This window comes from Miniopterus natalensis, chromosome 15 (genome assembly GCF_054644295.1).
Source record: "Miniopterus natalensis isolate mMinNat1 chromosome 15, mMinNat1.hap1, whole genome shotgun sequence".
Lineage (NCBI taxonomy): Eukaryota > Metazoa > Chordata > Mammalia > Chiroptera > Miniopteridae > Miniopterus > Miniopterus natalensis.
In genome coordinates this window covers 3,099,408-3,120,535 of record NC_142095.1, presented here as the reverse complement: position 1 = coordinate 3,120,535, position 21,128 = coordinate 3,099,408, and the positions used below count along the sequence as shown (strand labels likewise).

The 21,128-nt window shown below is 61.5% G+C and overlaps 1 protein-coding gene across 1 annotated transcript; it reads left to right on the top strand.

The window, feature by feature from the left end:
- Positions 1 to 9,903: 9,903 nt before the first annotated feature.
- SLC38A3 (solute carrier family 38 member 3) lies at positions 9,904 to 16,371 on the top strand. The gene is made up of 15 exons (XM_016202772.2): positions 9,904 to 10,040; positions 10,136 to 10,217; positions 10,382 to 10,497; positions 11,037 to 11,110; positions 11,193 to 11,285; positions 11,387 to 11,468; positions 12,506 to 12,588; positions 12,687 to 12,745; positions 12,895 to 13,059; positions 13,145 to 13,224; positions 13,474 to 13,574; positions 13,710 to 13,834; positions 13,917 to 14,061; positions 15,147 to 15,250; positions 15,338 to 16,371. The coding sequence occupies exons 1-15, from the start codon at positions 9,940 to 9,942 to the stop codon at positions 15,440 to 15,442; spliced, it is 1,515 nt and encodes a 504-aa protein (XP_016058258.1). The 5' UTR covers positions 9,904 to 9,939; the 3' UTR covers positions 15,443 to 16,371.
- Positions 16,372 to 21,128: the final 4,757 nt, after the last annotated feature.

Here is a 21,128-nt window from a genome sequence, read left to right as displayed (position 1 = left end):
GGGTGGGGAGAGGGGAGGGGGAGGGGGAGGGAGGGAGAGGGGGAGGGGGGAGGGAGAGGGAGGGGGAGGGGGAGGGAGGGGGAGGGGGGGAGGGGGAGGGAGGGGTGGGGTGGGGGGTGGGGGGTGAACAGCCGTCGGAAGTATAGGAAGAGCCGGCTCTCCCCGGTGCTCAGGCAGGGTCCTCCGAGATCATCTTCCATTTGGGTGTTGAAGGGCAGGTAAGAGTTTGCTCAGGAGGTGGGACAGGATGGGGAACCACGGGGACAGAGGCACGGGGAGTGAAGGCGGAGACGTGAGCCGCCTGCAGGGCTGGGCGGTGGAGAGGGCGAGAGGCGGACTGGGAGGAGGAGCGGCCTGGGAGGCTGTGCGGAGGCCAGCTGGGTGTGAGGCAGGAGCCCGCAGGGTGTCCGAGGAGTCAGTGCGCACAGATGCGGGGCTCTGGGCAGGGCGGGGTTGGAGGTCACCATGAGGCCTCACTGGTACAGGGCCTGGGCTCATCGCGGGGGTGGTGTGCCAGGGAAGGTGGTGGCTGGGGAGGGGAGGCTGTCCGGCTGGAGGCCCAGAGGACATGCCTGGAGAGGGAGGAGGAGAGCAAGGGGCTGCCCAGACCCTGGAAGGAGGGCCTGAGTGACCCCGGGACCCTAAGTTCTGCCTCATGTGTCTGGCGGTCTCCGGGCTGTGCCTCAGGCTGGCGATGGGGGTTGGGCTGAAGGCTGAGATCAAGCCATAAGCTCGCCTCCAGCCTGCACTCCAGGTGGCTGCCCTCGACACCGCGGCTGTGTGGATGGACATTCCCTCTGGTCTCTGGGACAAGGCAGCCGGCAGTTCTTAAAGCCCCATCCTGGCTGCCAGCTGTCCGGCCACCACAGGCTGGGCTGGGAGATTCGGCAGGTGGCGGGAAAGGCCTCGGCGCTGTGTTTGCCCTGGCCAGGGCCCAGGCCTAGCATCAACAAACAGGCAGCCCCTCCCCCAGCCTGGCCACAACTGGCCTGCCCAGGGACCCCACATCAAGCCGCCTCCAGGCCTCCCACAGCAGCCCGGCCCAGCCAGCCCCTGATCCCTCCATTACGGATTGAGGACCTCAACACCCAAAGGCTGGGCGACCTTGAAACCAGGCCTGGCCCCTCATGAGCTGCCAATGAAAGCCCCCAGCCCCTTGCAAATGACTTCTGTGAGCATCCAGGATGTCTGTAGGTGGGCAATGGGGCCGGTCTGAGACCCTGGTCACCACCTCTTCTGCCTGACTCTGTCCCGTGGGGTGTCCTCAAGCCCCTTTGGAGGGTGAAAGTCTTGGGGTCCCTCATGACCAAGGTAAACTCTGATCTGGGGATGACACCAGCTCCAGATCCGGAGGGAAAGCCAGTTCCCTCCATCTCTCAGCCATCAGAGGGGCTGGGAGCTCCGGTGGTTTGAGGATTTCAGGGGCACACCTTCCCAGTGCCTTTCTCTGTAGTTCTCCCAGGCCTCTGGCACTCCCAGGCAAAGCTGAGTCCCCTGCCTTGGCTGGAAGCTTCTCCCCTCAGGCCACAGGAGAAGACAGGGCCATTTCCTGTGACACATAGGGAAACTGAGGTTCACTAAGGCTTGGCTGTGGTGATGTTGTGAGTCAAGAGGAAGAGACTCTGGGAGTTCTGACTCCCAGCACAGGGCCACGGAGAGGTTAGACCTGTCCTGCAGGGATGCTCCCCCCAGCACCCTCGACGGGGCAGACATGACACAGACATCCAGCTTGGCTGGGAGCAGCAGAGGCCCTGGGATTAATCAGATCAAAGCCTGTGACTGAGAAGCAAGGGACACAGTTGCTCTGGGAATCTGTCCCCCCAGTTCACCTCTGAGGTCAAGGCCTCCCCCAGATCCCTGCTGGCTGGGCCTGGGGGCCTTAACACCTACGCCCCACCTCTGGGCACCAAAGTCCTGCGTGGGAAGCAGATGGGAGCGGAATGGGAGGCGCTGGCCCAAAACAGGGCCACCCCAAAAACCCTTGTCCCAGGGCGCCAAGTGCCAGGCCCAACTTCCCATGGGCAGACTAACAGCTGCCTCCTCCTCCTTAGAAATAAAGAAATGGGGGACGTGGCCAGGGAGATCCCAGGCAAGGCTCCCCTCCTGTCCTCACCGCTCCTGTCCCATCTGTTCCAGCCTCAGTCCCTTCGGAACATCTGGGGAAGAGAGGACTGGTGCGGGAGCCCCTCCTCACCCGCTCGCCCCCTCCGCTTGGGAAGCGCGAGGCAGGCAGAGAGATACTTTGTAGCCTCGGCGATGCCTAGTCCCCCGCTCCAGCCTCCTTCACTGACGCTAAGCATTGCCCGGCGCTGCGCTCGGCTGCGGAGCCCCTTCTGGCGCAGGGAGGTGAGGGTTAAGGGGGCACTCAGGGGGATCTGCTTTGGACTGAAGCACCCCCCCCCCAAGACTCAACTGAGCCCTCCGGGAGCAGCTGCTCCGTACCTGGGGGCTCCCTGGCGCTCCGGCTGCCCCCGTGCCGGTGCCGGGCGGCCGGGCCTCGCCTCTCCGGGACCAGCCCCTCCTCCCGCGGGCCCCGGGGGTTGGCCGGCCGGCGGCGGGCGGGGGGCGGGGGGCGGGGGCGGGCCGGGGGCGGGGCCGGCGCCCTTCATCCGCGGGCGCTGCGCTCGGCCGGGAGCAGAGGACAGCGGCAGCTGAGCACCGCGCGTCCCACCCGCGAAGCCAGGTACCGCTGGGGGCACAGTCCCCCAGCCCAGGGGCACCGGGAGGGCCGAGCCCTGCTGTCCACGCTCAGGTCCGCAGCCAGGCTCTGGGCAGCTCCCCTCGCCGCCCCGCGTCGGGCAGGCGCCCCAGCCTCGGGGAACCAGAGCCCGCGCGCTCGGGAAGCAGGTCTGGGGACCCACCTGTCAGACTCAGCTCCGAGCTCGAGCAGGTGTCCCGGGAGTGGCACCCTGGCGCCTCGGGGCCTCTCGGCAGGGCCGGGTGGGACAGCAGGAGGTGGGCGACAGCCGACGGGCTTCCCGAAGCACGGCCGGTGGGGAGGGGCCGGAGAGGGCCGGCGAGCAGACCCTGGAGCGCTGCCCGACGGGCACCTGGCAGGCAAATCGGCCCGGTTGGCGTGCAGGAAGTCCGGGTATATTTATCCCGGCTGCGCTGGGCAGGGATTTGAGGGCAGATCGGGCCAGGCTGCCTGAGGAGCCGCGGGGCACATGCTGGTCCCAGAGCCCGTGCCATTTGCAACCGGGCCGAGGGGCGCGGCGGGCACCGGGCGCTTGTGGGTCGCAAATTTGAGGACGGGGCTCGTGTGCGCTACTCTCCCCCGGGTGCGAGGCAGGGCTTGGAGGGAGCGCCACAGCTCGTGCGTTTGTTTACACCCGGGGAGGGGAGGCGGGGACCGGGCCTGTGGTGATCCCTCCCCTCCAGCACCGACCTGAGCCCTGAGCCCTGAGCCCGAGCCTGAGCCTGAGCCCTGAGCCCTGAGCCCTGAGCCCTGAGCCCTGAGCCCGAGCCCTGAGCCCTGAGCCTGAGCCCTGAGCCCTGAGCCCTGAGCCTGAGCCCTGAGCCCTGAGCCCTGAGCCCTGAGCCCTGAGCCCAGGTACAGGCTCTAGCACAGGTCTGAGGGCCACTAAGTCAAAGGTCCTCACCCAGGCCCATCCTTCCTTCAGCCTGCCAGTCCTGCCCTTCCTTCCATGACTGCTTGGGCCACTGTTCTGTCCCTGGAAGAGGCCTTTGGACCTACCCCTTCCCTTTCCCTTTCAGTAGCAGCCTGGCTGGGGGCTCAGTTCCTTCTGGAGAGGAAGCAAGTCCCTCAGAGGCTCTCAGCATGGAAAGCCAAAGAGGGGGCAGTTCTATTTTAAGAGATAGAGCTTCTGCACAAGCACGGAAGGCTTCCTGTAGGAAGCACCAAAGGTGGGAGGAATCAGGGGTGGAAAAGGCCAAGCCTGACACATCTCTCAGAGGACTGGAATGACTGGGGGCAGGAATGAGAATCTCACTCCTTAGCATTGGGGGCAGGGGACTGTGTCTCTGGGGGGAGGTACCTGTCTCAGAACTTTATTCTTCCTGGACGCGTAGAACCCATGTCCTCACTGGCTTCTCAAGCCACCCCTTTGTTCAGTACTGGTTCTTTTGGCCCAAAGCACACAAAAAAACAAAAAACGGTCCAGGGCTCCGGGTGGCCAGACCATGAGAGCTGGCTGCTCCTGTCCTGGTGTCTGCTGCTCTAGCAAGTAGCCTCAGAGTCCCAGGCAAATGGAGAAACTGAGGCAAAATAGGACAGGCTAGGTGGTTCGTGGTGTCTGGGTGAGGTCAGGGAAGGTTTTTGAGCTGAACTGAGTGCACCCTGAAAGTCTGGGCTGGGCATGGGGACAGTCACTCAGATTGAGGGGGAAACCTGTTTTGGGGAGTTCGGCACCTGTGTGCACAGAAAGCTGGGATGTGTGCAGCCCTTGCTGTAGTGAGACAGGGGCATTGAGAGAGGATGTTCCAGTGCAGACATGGCAGGCCAGGGGCCGTTTGGAGCCAGTGACATAGGCTGGGGGCTTGCCAAGGACCTCGAACCCACTTCATTTGTTTAACAACATTGCCTGAGTACCTACTATGTGCTGGCGAGTGGAGGGCTGGCCTTTGACTCTGGATAGGAAGACAAGTGCGGGTAGGTGGAGTGCCCTAGAGGACCAGGCGGGGCTTCTGAAGGCCAAAGGGAAGGCCCAGCTGCTGGGGCAGGAGGGGCTTTCCGGCCAGCAGCTTGAGGTGGCTTGGTTTTGAATTTCCGCTCTGCGGGCCACGTCCTGTACACAGCCTCTCAGCTGGCACGTCTACACACGTGCGTGGCCCTTAAGGATGGGGTCACTCCAACCGGCCATCGCCTCCATATATCTTTCCCATTGTGTGGTAGACAAGCCACGGGTGCTGGACGAGGGTTCTTTCCAGCTGGGCCTGGCCTCGTGGCCCTAGTGGGCTCAGTCTTACCCTCCGGATGTCCCTGCACCTGGCTAATAGGGGCATAGCCTGCCCTTGTGGGAACCTGGAAATGCTGTAGCAGCCTTTTTGTGGGGTCCTCCAGGGCTCTGCCTGCTCATCCCTGCAGTGCCACCTAGGTCTGCTGCCGGCTCACCCAGGCCTCTGGCTCCCACTCCCCTTCCTGCTCCTCCTGGGGCTCTCTCTGTCTTTCCTTGGTTGTCCCTTGTTGTCCCTTGCTGTCTCGTCTCTGTCTCTCTCTCCATCTGGCTGTCTCTGACCAGTTGGCCGTCTCTAGTTGTCTGTCTCCCTCCCCCTGTCTGAAGTCTAGTGACCTACCTCTGTGTGCTTTTCTGTTTGTGTCCCTCTCTGTCCATCCGCACTTCTCTGACTCCCTGTCGGACCAGTATGCGTGCGCGGACACATGTGTTGTGTGTGTTTTCTCTCCCTGCCTCTCTCTTCCCTCCCTCTGCCTCTCTCTGCTTCTTCTTGACATTGGATGGAGCCCCTCCTCCAAGCTGACCTTGCCTTTAGCCCCCCCATTGGGGTCTCCGACAAGTCCTGAGCTGCCCCAGGCCCCTGCTCCAGCTTTCTTCGGGGCCAGAAGTCCGGCTGTCCAAATATTTGGCCGCCTCCAGGGGATTCCGGGTCAGCACGGGGGAGGATGGGCTGGCTGGCTCGGGGTCTTCCCTGCCCCTGGGGGGCCACAGGCATGTGATGTCCTGTCCTTTGTCTCAGCTGGGCCTCAGGCTGCACGTCCCTCTCAGCAGGCTGGCAACAGGGGGAGGGGGCTGCTGCTGGCTCTGGTCCAGTCTTGAGCCAAGAGGTTCCAGCTGCAGCCTCTCCTGGGTTCAGCCTGAGCAAGTAGGGTCCAGGGCTGGGTGGAGGGGAGGCCGAGGTGTCTGCAGCTAGGCCCAGCTCTAGGCATCTACTGAGTGTCTAGAAAATATGCCCTGTTACAGGAAAGTTCACATTCCGGCCCCACCTTCCGGATGCCCAGAACACAGAAGCACGGACCCCAGACACAGGGCCAGGAAGCTAGGGGATGAGGGACTGGTGTGGCCAATACAGCAGTGTTCTCAGTCATCTGCTTTTCCCTGGATGTGCCACCAGCCAGCTGTTGGCCACACACTGGCCACTTACCCAGTGTTGTTGACAATGAGGGAGTAGTGGATGGAGAGCTGGGCCTACTGGGGTCAGAATCTGGGGTTATGGATCTGGGACAGGGGCAGGAGTGTGTTTTAACACCTTCCCGGGTCCTGAATACCCTCCCACATACCCTATTACTTGACCCCTGACCTCAGCAATCAGTTTCCCAAAATCCTTGTGGCTGTGCCTTGAAAACGGGCAAATCAGACATGTCCTTTGAATCTAGTTTCCCTGTTGACTGTCTTAGGAGGCTGTTTTCCCTTTGAAGCCTGGAGAAGCAGGTGGGCAGAGGGGTGCCAGGCTGAAAGGGGCACCTTGTTCAGCTAAGGTAGTGGTAGGGAAATGGTAAGGATGGGGGAGCTGGAACTGGGGGCAACCCTCATCCCTGAGACCCCAAGAACAAGCACAATGGGCCCTCAAGCCAGGCCCCTCCTTTGAGATCCAGGCTGAGGTTAGGGCTGCCCAGGCACAAGAAGCCCAGAGGCCACAGCAGCAGCTCTGTGGGGTCTCCGCCTCCACCAAGGCTTGTGGCCACAGGACTGAGGGGTAGACAGTGTGGATGCCTCCCTGTAGCCAGCTCGCTCCTGCAGACCCACTTTCGTCCCTGGTCCCTGGTCCTTGGGGAAGGAAGCAGACACGTGTGCTTCCCACAGCAGCTGACATACGCTGTAGCCCCACGATGGCCTGGATTCCTGGGCCTTGGAATCTTTAATTAGCCAAACTCAGCACCTGCCAAGGTGCGCCTGACCAATTCGCACCCGTGATGCGTGTGGGCGGGCGTTACCTGCAGCTCTGTCCCTGTGGCTCCTTGCCGCCCCCCTTATCTCCCAGCAGAACAAACAGACCCTGGGGCAGTGGCCTGGGCCATCGATTTACTGTCTGAGCCCACGCTGCACCCGTGACAGATGCTATTCTGATGACCCACCCAAGGTCACAGCGATTTCCCCACCCCAGAGCCGGACTCTGAGAGCCCCTGGCATGTGCAGGGGCAAAGGCCTCAGGGAGGCTCCTCACTGTCCCCAGCTATGGCCAAACCTCACTAGACTCCTGGAAGACAGGCAGACACTGAGGTCCTGAGTGGGGAAAACTCTGGCCACAGTCACACAGTGAGGCAGGGCCAGGTCAGCGTTGGACTTAGAGTGTCCACTCTGGGCTTTTCCCACAGCGGGCTAGGGTCTGCTGGCAGCTTGCCTTAGGGAGGGGTGATCTCCCTAAGTTGACCCTGACTCCCTGACATAAAGAAACCTGGGAGGTGGCAGGCCCGAGGTGAGGGATGGGAGTGTCAAAAATGGGCTCAGGGAATGGCTGGGGGTCCACGTGCCAGGCCAGTGTTCATCTCTGTCCTGGATCCCCAGCCCTTAGCCTTGCACTAGAATGAAGTACAGATGCCTTGCCCTGGCCTTCAAAGTTGTCGGGCTTGCCTATGGCCATGGGACCTTCATTTCACCTTCACAGCCTGCCTCATACCAACCTCAGGGCCTTTGCCGTGCTGTGTCCTCTGCTTGGGTCACTCTTTCCTATTTCCACACCCTGGTTACTCCCATTGGAATTTCAGAACTGACTCCGTCACCTCCTCCTCCAGGAAGCCTTCCTTGATGCCTCACTCTCCCTGTTTTTTTTTAGTCCCAGCATTATGCGGTTCACACTCAGTTTGCAGCACGAGCCATGGGAGGGGGTGTGTTTAAGGGTTTTGTCACTCCTAGACTGGAACCCAGTTGAGGAAGGGTATCCATGTTCTCTCTGAGGTCTCAGGCCAGCCGAAAACCAGCAGTGACTGGTTATGAGTAATAGGCCCTGAAAGTCTCAGCTTAGGCCCTGCTGGGGGATGGGGAACCTGGAGCCAGGACCTCGGGCACTTTGGCCATGACCATGCCATGGCTGTGGTCTCCCTGGAGGCAGTGCCCGGCTGCTAGGGAAGGATATTAAGGCAGAGAAGGGTGCTTTGTCTAGGCTGCTGACTCAGCACACTCCGAGGGCCTGTCAAAGCCTGCCCAGGACGGGAGGCCCTGCAAGGGCAACCCCAGCTGAGAGCCAGGGGGCACTCTGGAGTGACTCAGGGGACCAATTGTTGGTACCTCCACACCCAGCACGGATCTTGGAGGGGCGCCGATGGTGGGGCTTGGGGCTTGGGGCAGAGTCCCTGACCTCAGGGACTCTGGTCCAGGGGAAGAGGGAGGGTGTGAGAAGAGATATCCACTGATCATGATCCTGAACGGGCAGGGCTGGAGGAGAGAAGGGTCCCGGCTGCAGCATCAGAGGGAGGAGAGGCAGATTGAGGGGGTTCAAGGGTGCCAGGTGCGAGGTCCCCAGGATCGACACGCCTGGGGTCTGAACTCCAGCCTGGAGCAAAGGCAGGTGGTCTTCTGGTCAGCTCTGTGTGGCTGCTGCCTCCAGGACCAGGGGCCTGAGGCCGGAGGCCTGCTCCTAGCCTCCCCTACCCACCCATAGTCCTGAGCGCTAAGTTTGAGATTCCTTGTGCTCCAGGTTCAAGAGCAGACTGAACCAGCAGGATCTGGAGTAAGGAGAGAGGATTCAGGGCAGGGTTCAGGGTTCCCAAGCAGAGGGGGTGCCGTGGCGTCAAGACTAGGCTCTGGCTGACCTGCTTGGCAGTGCCATCCACTCCTTGGTCACCACTCTGGCCTCAGCTCTCGTGCTGGCTCGGCTGGCCATCAGAATGTCCTTATAGATCCTGAGGGGACTATGCCCAGGTATCTTCTGGTCATAAGGTGGGTGGGTGGTTCCCATCCCCAGTGATGGGAGAGGGGCCAACCAACAAGTTCTCTGGGCAGTGAGCAGGGTTGGGGGATGGAGAGCAGGGTTCCTATGAGACCCAGCAGGGCCACACCCTAAGAGCAGGAAAGGGGGGCTGATCCAGTGGTCCAGGCCCCTCGGCAGCTGGCCAAGGCCCTGAGCTCCTAGCCTGGGGCTCAAGCAAATGGGGACTCTGCTTGAAGACCAGGAGATGGGCACCTAAGGGTGGGGGGGTTCCCTAGCAGGAAAAGAGAGTCTTGAAGGAAAACATGGCCCTCAGGCCAGGGCTGTGTGGAGGGTGAGGCCTGTGTGGCTCAGAGAACTGGGCCCTGGGGCACCTATTTCCTGGAAGGCCCCCTGAGGGCCCTTTGCAGCCAGGCAGGCAGGGCCCAGGTGTCCCGCCACCCAGCACTGCCTCAGGCCTCCTGGCTCCGAGGGGGTAGCCTCTGCGCCTGCCGTTCCCAGCGCCAGCTCTGAGCCCACAGAGGGGCCTTTGTTCTGGCTGCCAGCAGTGCCCGCCGGGTGGCTGGGAACAGGGCCCACAGCCCTCACCCTTTCTCCAGGCCTCCAGCCGTCGGGCTGTGCCATTCTAGGTTGGCTAGGAGGCCCCTGGCACACAGATCCCGCACAGGAAACCGTCTCCCAGTATTAACCTCGGAGGGGAGTCAGTCCAGGGCCCACAACCAGAGTGGGACCTGGACGCCTGGGACTCAGCATCCCAGGGTCCTGGCGCCACTGGGCTCTGAACTTAGGTCATCCAACTGACCCTCCCTTCACAGATGGGGAAACTGAGGCCTGAAGGACTTGCCTAGGCTGGTGTGGGGTGTGTGTGTGTGTGTGTGTGTGTGTGTGTGTGTATACTTGCTGAGGTGCCCCTCAGGATGTCCTGGAGACCTCCGGTGTCAAGCTTTCCTCTCCCACAAGCAGATTCCAGGGAGGCCACAGACAGATCAGCCTGCACACATATGTCCCGAGTGACCCTCTGGAAGGTGTGCTGTGGCTGACACTTCCTCTGGGAGGCTGGGCCATGGGCCCAGGAGTGGGGAATAATCTAAGGACCATTCACTCTGCAGACTCCTGAGTGTGTCGGTGTGAGAACTAGGCTCCTGTGTTCCCTGAGCCATGGAAGCACCTCTGCAGACGGAGATGGTAGAGCTGGTGCCCAATGGCAAACACTCGGGAGGACTCCACCCAGCCAGCACCCCCAGCGCAGGCAATGAGAGGTGAGCAAAGGAAGGACCCAGTGATGTCTCAGGGCAGGGCAGGGTGCAGAGCAAAGGGCTGGAGCTGAGCTGCCTACCCTGGCCTGTGCCTGCAGGGTCGAGGGCCCCCGACGAAGCTGTGTTGAGGGCGAGGGTTTCCTACAGAAAAGCCCGAGCAAGGAGCCACACTTCACCGACGTGAGCCGGGGCAGCGGAGGGGCTCGGGCACGTCTGGGGGCAGGGGTGAAGTCAGAAGGCGTTGTAGGGCGCTGATGGGAAGCTGAGAGGCGGGGCGGGGATGCTGGGATGCCTTCCAGGCCTGCTGACCCCCTGCCCTTCCCCATCCACTCTGGTCCCTGCAGTTTGATGGGAAGACATCGTTCGGGATGTCGGTGTTCAACCTCAGCAATGCCATCATGGGCAGCGGCATCCTGGGGCTGGCCTACGCCATGGCTAACACGGGCATCGTCCTCTTTCTGTGAGTGCTGCCTGCAGCCCTCCTACAGATGGAGCACCAAACAGGCCACCACCCAGGACCTCCCAGGACCACCAGTTTCCTGTCCCAAGGCCCGGGTGGCAGTGGGGGGGCACTTAGACTCAGCCCAGGCCATGGCTAAAAGAACCAGCCACAGCCAGACAAATATACACCACTTCCCAGGGAACCCGCCGGGATGAAGGCACAGGGCCAGCCTATCAGGTCTGTCTGTCCTGTATTAACATGTGACGGACAAACCCCAGTGGCCAGGCCTGTGTGGACACTTGTGTCCTTACCTGGGAGCTCTGCCCCATAGCCACGTGGAACACGTGTTTGTTCCAAGAACTCGAGGAAAGGTGGGCTTACAGGGCCTCTTCTGGGTCAAACTGGCTGGTGTTCACCACCCCTGGTGCCTGCTGAACATCCACACCTGTGGGGGGTTCAGACACCTGGTCACAGAGCCCACACGCCCGGGCTTCCCGGGGCGCATCACCTCCCGCCAGCCAGGGGAGCCAGCGGCCTTTTCTCGTCGGTCTCCCCAGGTTCCTGTTGACGGCCGTAGCCCTGCTCTCCAGCTACTCCATCCATCTGCTGCTCAAGTCCTCGGGGATCGTGGGTGAGCTTCAGACCAGCCTGTAGCAAGGGGGGGGCAGCCTGGGAGGAGCGCTCCTGCGTGTCCTGACTCCCGGTGCCCACAGGGATCCGTGCCTACGAGCAGCTGGGCTACCGGGCCTTTGGGACCCCGGGAAAGCTGGCGGCGGCTCTGGCCATCACGCTGCAGAACATCGGAGGTGCGGCCCGGCGGGCGGACACAGGCAGACAGCGGGCGGGGGGCGGTCTGAGGACAGCCGGTTGGACTGACCCCAGCGCCTGCCCACCCCTCTCCCCCCAGCCATGTCCAGCTACCTGTACATCATCAAGTCCGAGCTGCCCCTTGTCATCCAGACCTTCCTGAACCTGGAGGAGAAAACTTCGTGAGCCCCAGGGTGGGGCGGGGCTGGGTGAGGGTGGGAGGCCCTGGTCTACCCCCCATGTCCCACCCTGGCCCTGGGAACCCAGGTTGGGCTAGTGGGAGAGACCCTATGAGTGGCTGGTGCTGGGCAGAGAGCTGCCAGCAGGGCTGACATTCAGTCCACCCCGTGTATGAAGCACCTAGGGGAACCCCAGGAGAGCCACGTGGGAGGGGCGAGGAAACAGCTCGCCTGGCCCTGGCCAAGCCTGTGAGCAGGGGGGACCCGAGGGCCGAGGGCTTAGCTCTAAGCCCCTGCTATTCCTGACTGTGGCTTGGGTGTGAGCCCCCCCACCAAGAAATTAAGCCCAGGCTGTCCCAGTTCCCCATCATCACTTTAGCAGCCCTGATGGCATCCCTGACATTTGTGAGTGGGGCAGAGAAGACAGCAGGCCCTGCCCTTGGCAACACGGCCCAGGCGGGCAGAGGGGCTGTGAGGCTGAGAGCAGCTCTGGGGGGAGGGAAACAGCCAGAAACCCCCTCCTTGGGAGCCTTTCCCGAGGAGTTGGCCTTCAGGCTTGTCCTTGAAGGATGGCCGGTCCTTTATCCCTTTAGTTCCCTGCAACCCATGTCCATTGGGAAGGGGCAGGATGATGCAGGATGCAGCTGCCAGTAGGGACCGAAAGGGGCACAGGCTGTTGGCAAGTCCCCGAGACCCCCGTGGAAAATGCCCCACCCCCCAGAGCCAGGTTCTTTCAGTCCACCCCCCTCCCTGGGCCCTTTGGGGTCATTCCCTGTGGAAGCTGGACCCAGACCCATGTGTCCTGAGTAAAACCACAGCAGGGACTGACCGGAATGGTTACCAAGCAGGAGCCCAGTGTCTCAGCCCTCGCCTGACCCAGGCGGGTGCTGGGAGCCTGCCGATTGTGCAGATGGGGACAGGGAGACTCAGAGCTGTGGACCCATATTCTATGGAGGTCACTCAGTGGCGCCACTGGTGGCCCTGACTGGGGGTGGAGGCTGTGTGGGCTCTGATCTCAGCTCCCCACTCCCGTCCTGCAGGGACTGGTACATGAATGGGAACTACCTGGTGATTCTGGTCTCTGTCACCATCATTCTGCCCCTGGCATTGATGCGGCAGCTTGGTGAGTGTGACAGGGCCAGGGCCTTGGAAGGGGATGTTGGAAGGATGGACCAGAGGGGACTCCCCAGTCTCACAGCCCGTCCTTCCCTAACTTTGCAGGCTACCTGGGTTACTCCAGCGGCTTCTCGCTCAGCTGCATGGTATTCTTCCTAGTTGCTGTGAGTCACCCTCCATGCTGGTCAGGGGAGGTGGCAGGGCTCCTAGGGGCTCCTCTGTCGGAAGGCAGCTCCCCCAGTCCTGGTCTAGATCAGAGTGACTTCTGGGCAGCCTAGCCAGGCCCTGATACTCTCTGCCTCATCCCCACCAGGTCATCTACAAAAAGTTCCAGGTGCCCTGCCCACTGCCTTCCAACTTTGCCAACATCACAAGCAACCTCAGCCTTGCGGAGGTCATGGAGGAGGAGACACTGCTCCTGGGGAAGACCGTCGCCCCAGACTCCTGCACCTCAAACTACTTCACACTCAACATACAGGTTCTGACAGGCCCAGGGTAGGGGCCCAGGCCCGGGAGGGGGGGGGAGTGTCGGGGCTGCGCTGACACTCTCTGTGTTCCCCCAGACGGCATACACCATCCCTATCATGGCCTTCGCCTTCGTCTGCCACCCGGAGGTGCTGCCCATCTATACAGAGCTCAAGGAGTAGGTTCCTGGCCGGGAGAGGGGGCAGCAGGTTGGGCAGGGGCGAGGGTGGATGTGGCCCTGCAAGGGGGGTGAGACCCCAGCCAAGTCATTTTCTCAGAGATCCCTGTGGCTGCTGTGGGTGAGGACTGGGGTAAGAACGAGGCCTCCTTGTGCACATGACAAACGTGATGCCAGAGAGGCCTGGGGGAACCTGGGGGCCTCCCAGCGTGGCCCAGCTTGGCACCAAGCCCCGCCCCGTCCCCGCAGCCCCTCCAAGAGGAAGATGCAGCACATCTCCAACCTGTCCATCGCCGTCATGTATGTCATGTACTTCCTGGCCGCCCTGTTCGGCTACCTCACCTTCTACGGTACGTCCGGGCTGGGGAGGGGCGGGGCAGGCAGAGGCCAGCTGGGAGGCAGGGCGCTTGCCGTCCCCGGGGTCGGGTGGGCTGGGCCGGGTCCCAGCCCTGCCTGGGCAGCCCGCGGACCCCCTGCCTCCACAGACGGCGTGGAGTCGGAGCTGCTGCACACCTACAGCAAGGTGGACCCGTTCGACGTGCTGATCTTGTGCGTGCGCGTGGCCGTGCTGACCGCGGTCACACTCACGGTGCCCATCGTTCTGTTTCCGGTGAGCCTGTGGGCAGGTGGCTGGGTGGTTGCGCCAGTGGGGGGGGCTGAGGGGCTGACAGGTCGGTGACTCCCCCGCCCAGGTGCGCCGAGCCATCCAGCAGATGCTGTTCCAGAACCAGGAGTTCAGCTGGCTGCGGCACGCCATCATCGCCATTGGCCTGCTCACGTGCATCAACCTGCTGGTCATCTTCGCCCCCAACATCCTGGGCATCTTCGGGATCATCGGTGAGGGTCTGGCCCTGCTGGGTGTTGCCCAGGAGAATTTCTCTTCTGCAAATCCTGGCAGATTCCTGAGCTCACACTCTACATTTATTTATTTAAAAATTTTATTGATTGATTTTAGAGAAAGAGAGAGAGAGGAAGTTTGTTGTTCCACTTACTGCTGCACTCACTGGTTGATTCTTGTATTTGTCCTGACCGGGGATCGAACCTGCAACCTTGGTGTATCAGGGTGATGCTCTAACCAGCTGAGCCACCCGGCCAGGGCCTCACACCCTACCTTAGAGTGATGGCTGCTGGCCATGTGCACAGCATGGCCTCCCATCTGAGGTTTTGAACTTAAGGCTGTTCTAACGCCTTTTGAGGGCTCAGAACCACTGAAGCAGTTCCCCTCACTGGGGCACACAGGGGAGCCAAGGCCTCCACGACGCAGGGTCTTGTCACTGGGTCTTGTCCTCATTTTGCATATGAGGAAACGGAAGTTCAGAGGGATTAAGGGAGTGGCAGAGCCAGGCAGCTGGTAAGTGGGGAGCCAGGATTCAGCCCCAGGACCATGGTACTCTGCCCACGTCCCAGACCAGTTGGGGCTCAGAGCTGGAATATCAGCAATTCTGAGACATCTTTAGGGTCACCCAACTCAGGAGATTAACTCCCTAACCCAATTCTGTGAGGACCGACACACAGGCCTGGGCTGAGTACCAGGGATATCACAGACAGGACTCTTGGTTGTTTATATCCCAAATTCAACTCAAAATGAATTAAGCAGAGGGAATGTTTTGGCTCAAGCAACAGAACAGCCTTCAGGAACAGCTATATCCAGGAGCCCAATATCCTCAAGTCTCCGTCTCTAGCGCGTCACTTGCCTCTCCTCTTTGCTAGTCATTCACTGACCGATTCTTCTGACACCAGTGGCACTAGCCTCCCACCCCATTGGGCAGAGAACAGGGGAGGGGCTGGGGGGTTCCCTAGAATCCTGCAGAGCTTTCAAGTGAAGTCCCCCCAATAAGAGACGTTTGATCTCACTGGTCCACCCCCGAAGCTTAGCCAACAGGGGGCCACGAGCACTCGGCGGCCATGCCTTGTTTCCACAGGTGCCACGTCTGCCCCGTGCCTCATCTTCATCTTTCCTGCCATCTTCTACTTCCGCATCGTGCCCGCCGAGAAGGAGCCCGCGAAGTCCTCCCCAAAAATCCTGGTGCGGGGGCCTGGAGGTCGGTGGGCCGGGATGAAGATGAGGGGGCTGCTCTGACCTCCGTCCTGACCCTGACTTCTGACCCCACAGGCCCTTTGTTTCGCTGCACTTGGCTTCTTGATGATGACCATGAGCTTGAGCTTCATCATCATTGACTGGGTCTCAGGGACCAGCCGGCATGGAGGGAGCCACTAGGACAACCCATCCTGCTCTGTCTACTCCTCCCAGTGCCCCTGCCCAGACTCCTGAGCCCCAGCTCGCACCCAGTGGCCAGTCAGGGGGCAGGAGAAAGGCATGGTTAACACGATGGCATTTGGCCCTGCCCCACGTCTTCTGTGGAAGGTTTCTTTAAAAAGAGCCAGGACCAAGGCCCTTGGGCCGCTACCCTGCTGGGCTTCTGGGCTGCAGGGCCTTCTTGAGCTGGGAGCAGAGTGGGGATGTACCCCTGCTCCCCTCCTGTTGCTCCAGATCTCCCCCAAGCCCGGTCTCCTCCTTGCACAGAGGCATATGCTGAGCCCACACAGCCTGTGGGGGCAGGCAAAGCTGGAACCCAGGCCTGCAGCCATCTCCCCACTTTGCTGCTGGGCCACCGTCTGCGCCCTGAGGCCCCAGCTCCCTCAGCCCCCTTGCCTTCCCTCTTTCTGTTCCCTAGGCCCCTCGCAGGCACTTGGGCTCAGGTCCTTGAATACTCTTGCCCCCTTCTCCCATCCCCTCCACCAGGAGCAGACCCCCACCCTATACGTGGAGCCAGCAGGCTATTTTGAGGGTGAAGTTGGTGTGGATACCCCCAAGGGACCCCTGCCATGCACCTTCACCAGTCCTGGGGAGGCTGGGACTCCCCCCACCCCGAGCCTGGGCTGTAACTCACATTCCATGGCTGGGAGAAGAGAGAGGCTGGGGCCCAGAATGTCTCTGCCTCTGGGAGCCTACGACCCCAGGGGCCAGCCTGGGACAGGGTGGAGAGACTGCCTGGCAGCCCCCTTTTATAAATATTATACATAAGACCAGCTGTGTTTTATATTCTTGGTCTCCATGGTCCCTGGGTTCCTGGAAAATGGAGTGAGAACTGGGACCTGGGTGGTGATAGAGCGCCCTCCTGCTTCTTCCCTGGATGAGGGCAGGGACAGGCGAGTCCCCTACCCCACTCTGCCCCCTGCCTCCCAAACCAACCAGTGGTGTGCGTGCTCAGACCCTGCTCTGGGCCCAGGCCAGGCTCAGCACAGACCTGCTTTCTCAGGGGTGAGGTGGGGAAGAATTAATGAGGCCCCAGGAAATGGGACAGAGAGAGGCCTCCGGAAGGAGGCAACGTGAGGTGCATCTCCAGCAGCTTCAGAGAGGGTCTGAGCTGGGGGCAGCTCGGAAGCCGTGCAGAAGGGCCCCCTGCCCTCCCAGGCTGCCTTGTCAGCCCTCATCAATGCCTTGAATCTGGAAACAAAAGTGCAGGGCCCTGTGCCCTGTCAGGCTGGTCTTTGTATTAATAGTAAAACCCATGGTGAATAAAGGTGGGGTAGTGAGTCCCGTGTGTAGGGCCTGAGCTTTGAGTGGGGGCACCCAAGGTGGGGCACAGACTGCAAGGACGCAAGGGCAGCCCCAGGTGCCCTGGCCCCGGGTGGGGCTGGGAGGCTGCCCATTGCCCGGGGCAGGCCTGAACCAGCTGGGACCCAGCGGGATGGAGCTGCCCAGGTCTTGGCACCAAACCCTCATTAGGAGAGACCCTGTGCCCAGCTAGGCCGCTGAGGAAAGAGCAGCAGGAAAAATCCAGTTTGAACTGGTAAGGCGGCTGCCAGCATGGGAAACCCCTGAAGAAAGAACTTCCTGAAGCTGGTGGCTGCTGGACCCATGGCATTGCCAGCCAGACAGAGGGGGCTTCCTGAGCTCATTCCCATCAGCCGCTGGTGCCTGGTCCAGCCTGGGGACTCACCAGGAGGCCTGTGGCCCCAGAACAGAGCTGGACACCTGCCTGGAGGTGGCTGCAGCCCAGAGTGCCCTGGCGTGAGGGCTGCCCTCGGGGTCTCTGCTTCCTCCCCATCAGATGAGGCTATAGCCCTGCCTCGGACCATGGGCTCCTGGGCAGTGGGAAGCAGTTCAGGGCAGGGTGCGTTCTGCAGACAGCCCCTGGATCTTTTCTCACACTCCCTCCATCCAAAGAAGGCTGCAGGCCAGAGCAGCAGCAGGCCTCGCAGAGCAGGGGGACGCGCTGACGGTAGCTCCCCAGCTGTCCTCCACCATCCCTGCCACACACAGCGGGGTGGAGGAAGGACCCTGGCCCTGGGAGGCCAGCCATCTCTACTTGCCCAGCAAGGTCTCGTCCAGCCTGGCCAGTGGGCAGCAGGTGCCGGGGGAAGGCAGCAGGCAGGGCGGCCTCCACATTATAGCCAAAACCAAGCGTCCACAGGACCGAAAATGAATAACCTTCACCCTGAGCGGTCAAGCCCCAGACACTGGGCCTCCCTGAGGACAGGTCTGCAGGCCCTTGGTCATCTTTAAGCATTTTTGTATGTTCTGAAGAATTTCCCAGGTCTTTTTTCTTCTTTTTTGCTTTTAAAAAAACTTCTCTTAAAAAAACAAAACAAGACAGAACAAAAAACACCAAACCCCCCCCACTTGTTCTGCTTGGAATATTAACAAGATAGAACAGCCAGAAAGCCCAGCCCCAAAGTCTCCTGTATTTCTTTTCACTGCTTTTCTTATGGCCACTTGTATGGAAAAGTAAGTAAATATAGATCAGGAAAAGGCACCAAAGCCTGGGCCGTGTTTCCCCTGCCCCCTCCGCACTCACCTGTGTGCACAGCACACATTCGCCTACCAGCGGAGGAGAGATCCATTCATTCACCCAGCGCGTTGTCCTTAAGGTTCCCCCTGTGCCAGGCCCTCTTCCAGCACCTCTGCACCCGCAGCGAGGGTGAAGACCCCGCCTTCCTTGAGCTTACGTTCTGGGTGGGGCACTGGGTTCAGACTGGAAACATGAAACAGAATCAGTAAGTTATATCATTTGTTGGAAGATGCCTAGTACTGTAGAGAGTGAAAATGGCAAGGTAAGGGCAGTGGAAACGGCCTGGAGGCGGTTCAGGCTGGGCCTCGCTGAGAAAAAAACCTGTGATGAGAGGTTTGGAAAGGGGGGAAGCCATGCGGATGACTGCAGGGAACCATCCCAGCCAGAGGGATCAGCCCGTGCAAAGCCCTAGTAGACACCATGAGAACTTTGGATTCTTCTCTGGGAAAGATAAGAGCCCTGCAGGGTCCTGAACACAGGAGGGGCAGGAACCGACTCAATAGCGACTCTAAGTTTCAAATTGATTATTTTGGCTGCTGCACCGAGACTAGACTCCGGGTGGGGGTTGGGGAGCCAAGGGTGACCCTGACACAGGGCTACTGCAGTAGTCAGGCAGACATGTCGAGGGGCTCAGCCTAGGGAGAGACGCTGGGCTTGTCCTGAAGGTAGAGGTGGCAGGGCTTCCTGATGGTTTGGGTAAGGGGAGGGACAGAGACAAGTCAAGGGTGACCCCAAGCCCATCTAGGGGCTGAGCTGCCACTGCATCCACTGACGGAGGCTGGGGGAGGAACAGGCTGGAAGGGAGATCAGTTTTGCCGATGAAATGTTTAAAACACTAACCGGACGTCAAAGTAGAGATGCCCAGTTGACTGCCAAGTGTGTGACCCGAGCTCAGTAGAGTAGCCAGCGCTGGAGCTTTGGATCTGGGGGGCAGAGGGAGTGGGTGGTACTTAAAGCCAGGGGCCTGGGTGACATGGGGGAGGTGAGTTTGGACAGAGGACGGCAGCAGTCAGGACTGAGCGCTGGAACATTCCTGTTAGGTGGTGGGAGAGATGAGGCGGAACCATCAAGGGGCCGAGCGGGAGTGGTCAGGAGGTGGGAGGAACCCCAGGAGAATGTGGGCACCGGGAGCCAGGCCAGCATCAGGTGCCCGGGGCGGTGGGGGCTGCTGAGGCTGCTGAGGACCTTGACCAGGGCTGTTCTGTGAAGAGAGGACAAGCCCGACTGACTGGTTGAGGAGAGAGAGGTAGGAACTGGAAAGGCCGAGTGTAGAAAACGTGTGTGAAGTGAGGGCGCAGGGCCCACAGGGGCCTTTAGGAAGACTGGGAAGAAGGTAAGGAGAGTAAGAGACTGGAGGGGGCTGGGAGGACGGTGGGTTGGAGGTAAGTGAAGGACTTCTGGGCCAGGGCCCTGGAGGAGCTGAGCTGGAGACAGTAGATGGCAGTTGGACAGTTGGCGTCAGGGAGTGTGCAGGATGGCCAAGTGCTGGTGGCTAGGAACATCTTGGGTCCAAGATGCAGCCAGGGACATCAAGGAGCATATGGAGGGACCCAGAGAATCGTCAGATACTGGCCTTGACCTCAATTTAAAGCCATACAGCAACTGACTAACTGTCAAACAACTTGGAACAGTTACAATGGACTGAAAGTTACTTAGAAAGAAAGGGTAGCCCTGGGAAGAAAAAAATCTGGAAGAAAACTGCTTTCAGAACCACACAAGGCTGCAAACCTGCCTGCCCTGCCACTCACAGTGGGACTTTGACAGAATTAGACGGCGACCTAATTCCCCAAGATCGGCAGAGGCGGCCTCTGCTGCCCCCTGGCGGTCAGCGGCCAGAGTCCGTCCTGCGCCGTGACCCACCCGACACGCCGCCCCGGCCCCCAGCTGGGCTGGTCGGCGCCCGCCCCGAGGCTCCGAGGCAGTCCAGGAGGGCCTCCCGGCTGGCGGTAGGGAAGGGGGCAGGCAGGGGGTGTCGGGCGGGGCTGGAGAAGTCGCCAGAGAGGGGCAGGGCCGTCCTCCAGGGGCATCCTGTGCGGCTGAGTGCGGAGCTGCCAGCCTCACAATTGGCAGTGTCCTCGGTGAGCCAGGCCCCGGCCCTTCCCGGGCCCCTGACCTTGGAGGGATTCCCAGACCCAATCCTGACGGTGCTCTGAGAGCCCCTGCAAGTATTAATCAGCTCTCCTTCTTACCCTGCCCACGTCTTTGGGGCGAAACTCAGCCGGGCACCGGAGCCCCCACTGTGCACCGGCCCTTAGCTGGGCGCAGGTAGGCGACGGGCACGGAGCCGCCTGACCCTCAGGAAGCGGGGAAGTGCCCACCGTGATTGCCACCCAAGTCAGCGCCGAGTCGACGCTGTGCATTTGGGGAGATGGAGGCGAGAGATCGTCCTGGAAGGGGGGGCGTGGGGATGCTTAGACCAGAAGCAGCAGAGAGGCGGCGCCACGGGGCGGGCTGAAGGTGGCTGAGGGTGGCCCAGGGGCCTGGGGCCAGAACAGGGAGAGGGCGCTGGGGCATCACCGAGGACGCCCAGTGCCGGGAGAGCCTCCTGGGCCCCCAAGTGGCAGATCGGCGGAGACGGACGAACGAGACGGGAGCGAAGCCCGACGGGGGTGCGGGATCGCGAGCCAGGAGGTGGCTGCGGAGAGGTGAGCTGCTGGACCGGCCTCTGCTCCCGCGCTGCGCCCCAGGCCCGCCAGGGGGCGCCGTCGCCCCGCGAGGCCTCGCCTGGTCGCTGGCGGCCACCGAAATCCAGCCGGCGGCCTAGAGAGGCCCCGGAAGAGGCGGGGCAGCGCCCCCAGGCCGCTTCCGGCTGCCCCTCCCGGCCCGCTGGCCGCCTTGCGGGGAGCCCGGCTGGGGCGGGGTGTGTGCGTCAGGACTCGGGGAGGCGGGAGTGCGAGGGGCCGCGGTGGCCCGGCGCCGAGGGCAGGCGTGGCTGTGGGGTCCCGGGGCGGGGGCGGGAGGCCGAGGGCGGGGGCACGGGCCTGCGAGGCTGCACCCTGCGCACCCCCTGCTCTACGCCCGAACCTCCTGGCCTTTTCCCTGGTGAAATACAGCCTTGGGGTACCCGGGGAGCCCGACGCGGGCCAGGCAGGGATAGGAAGGATTCCT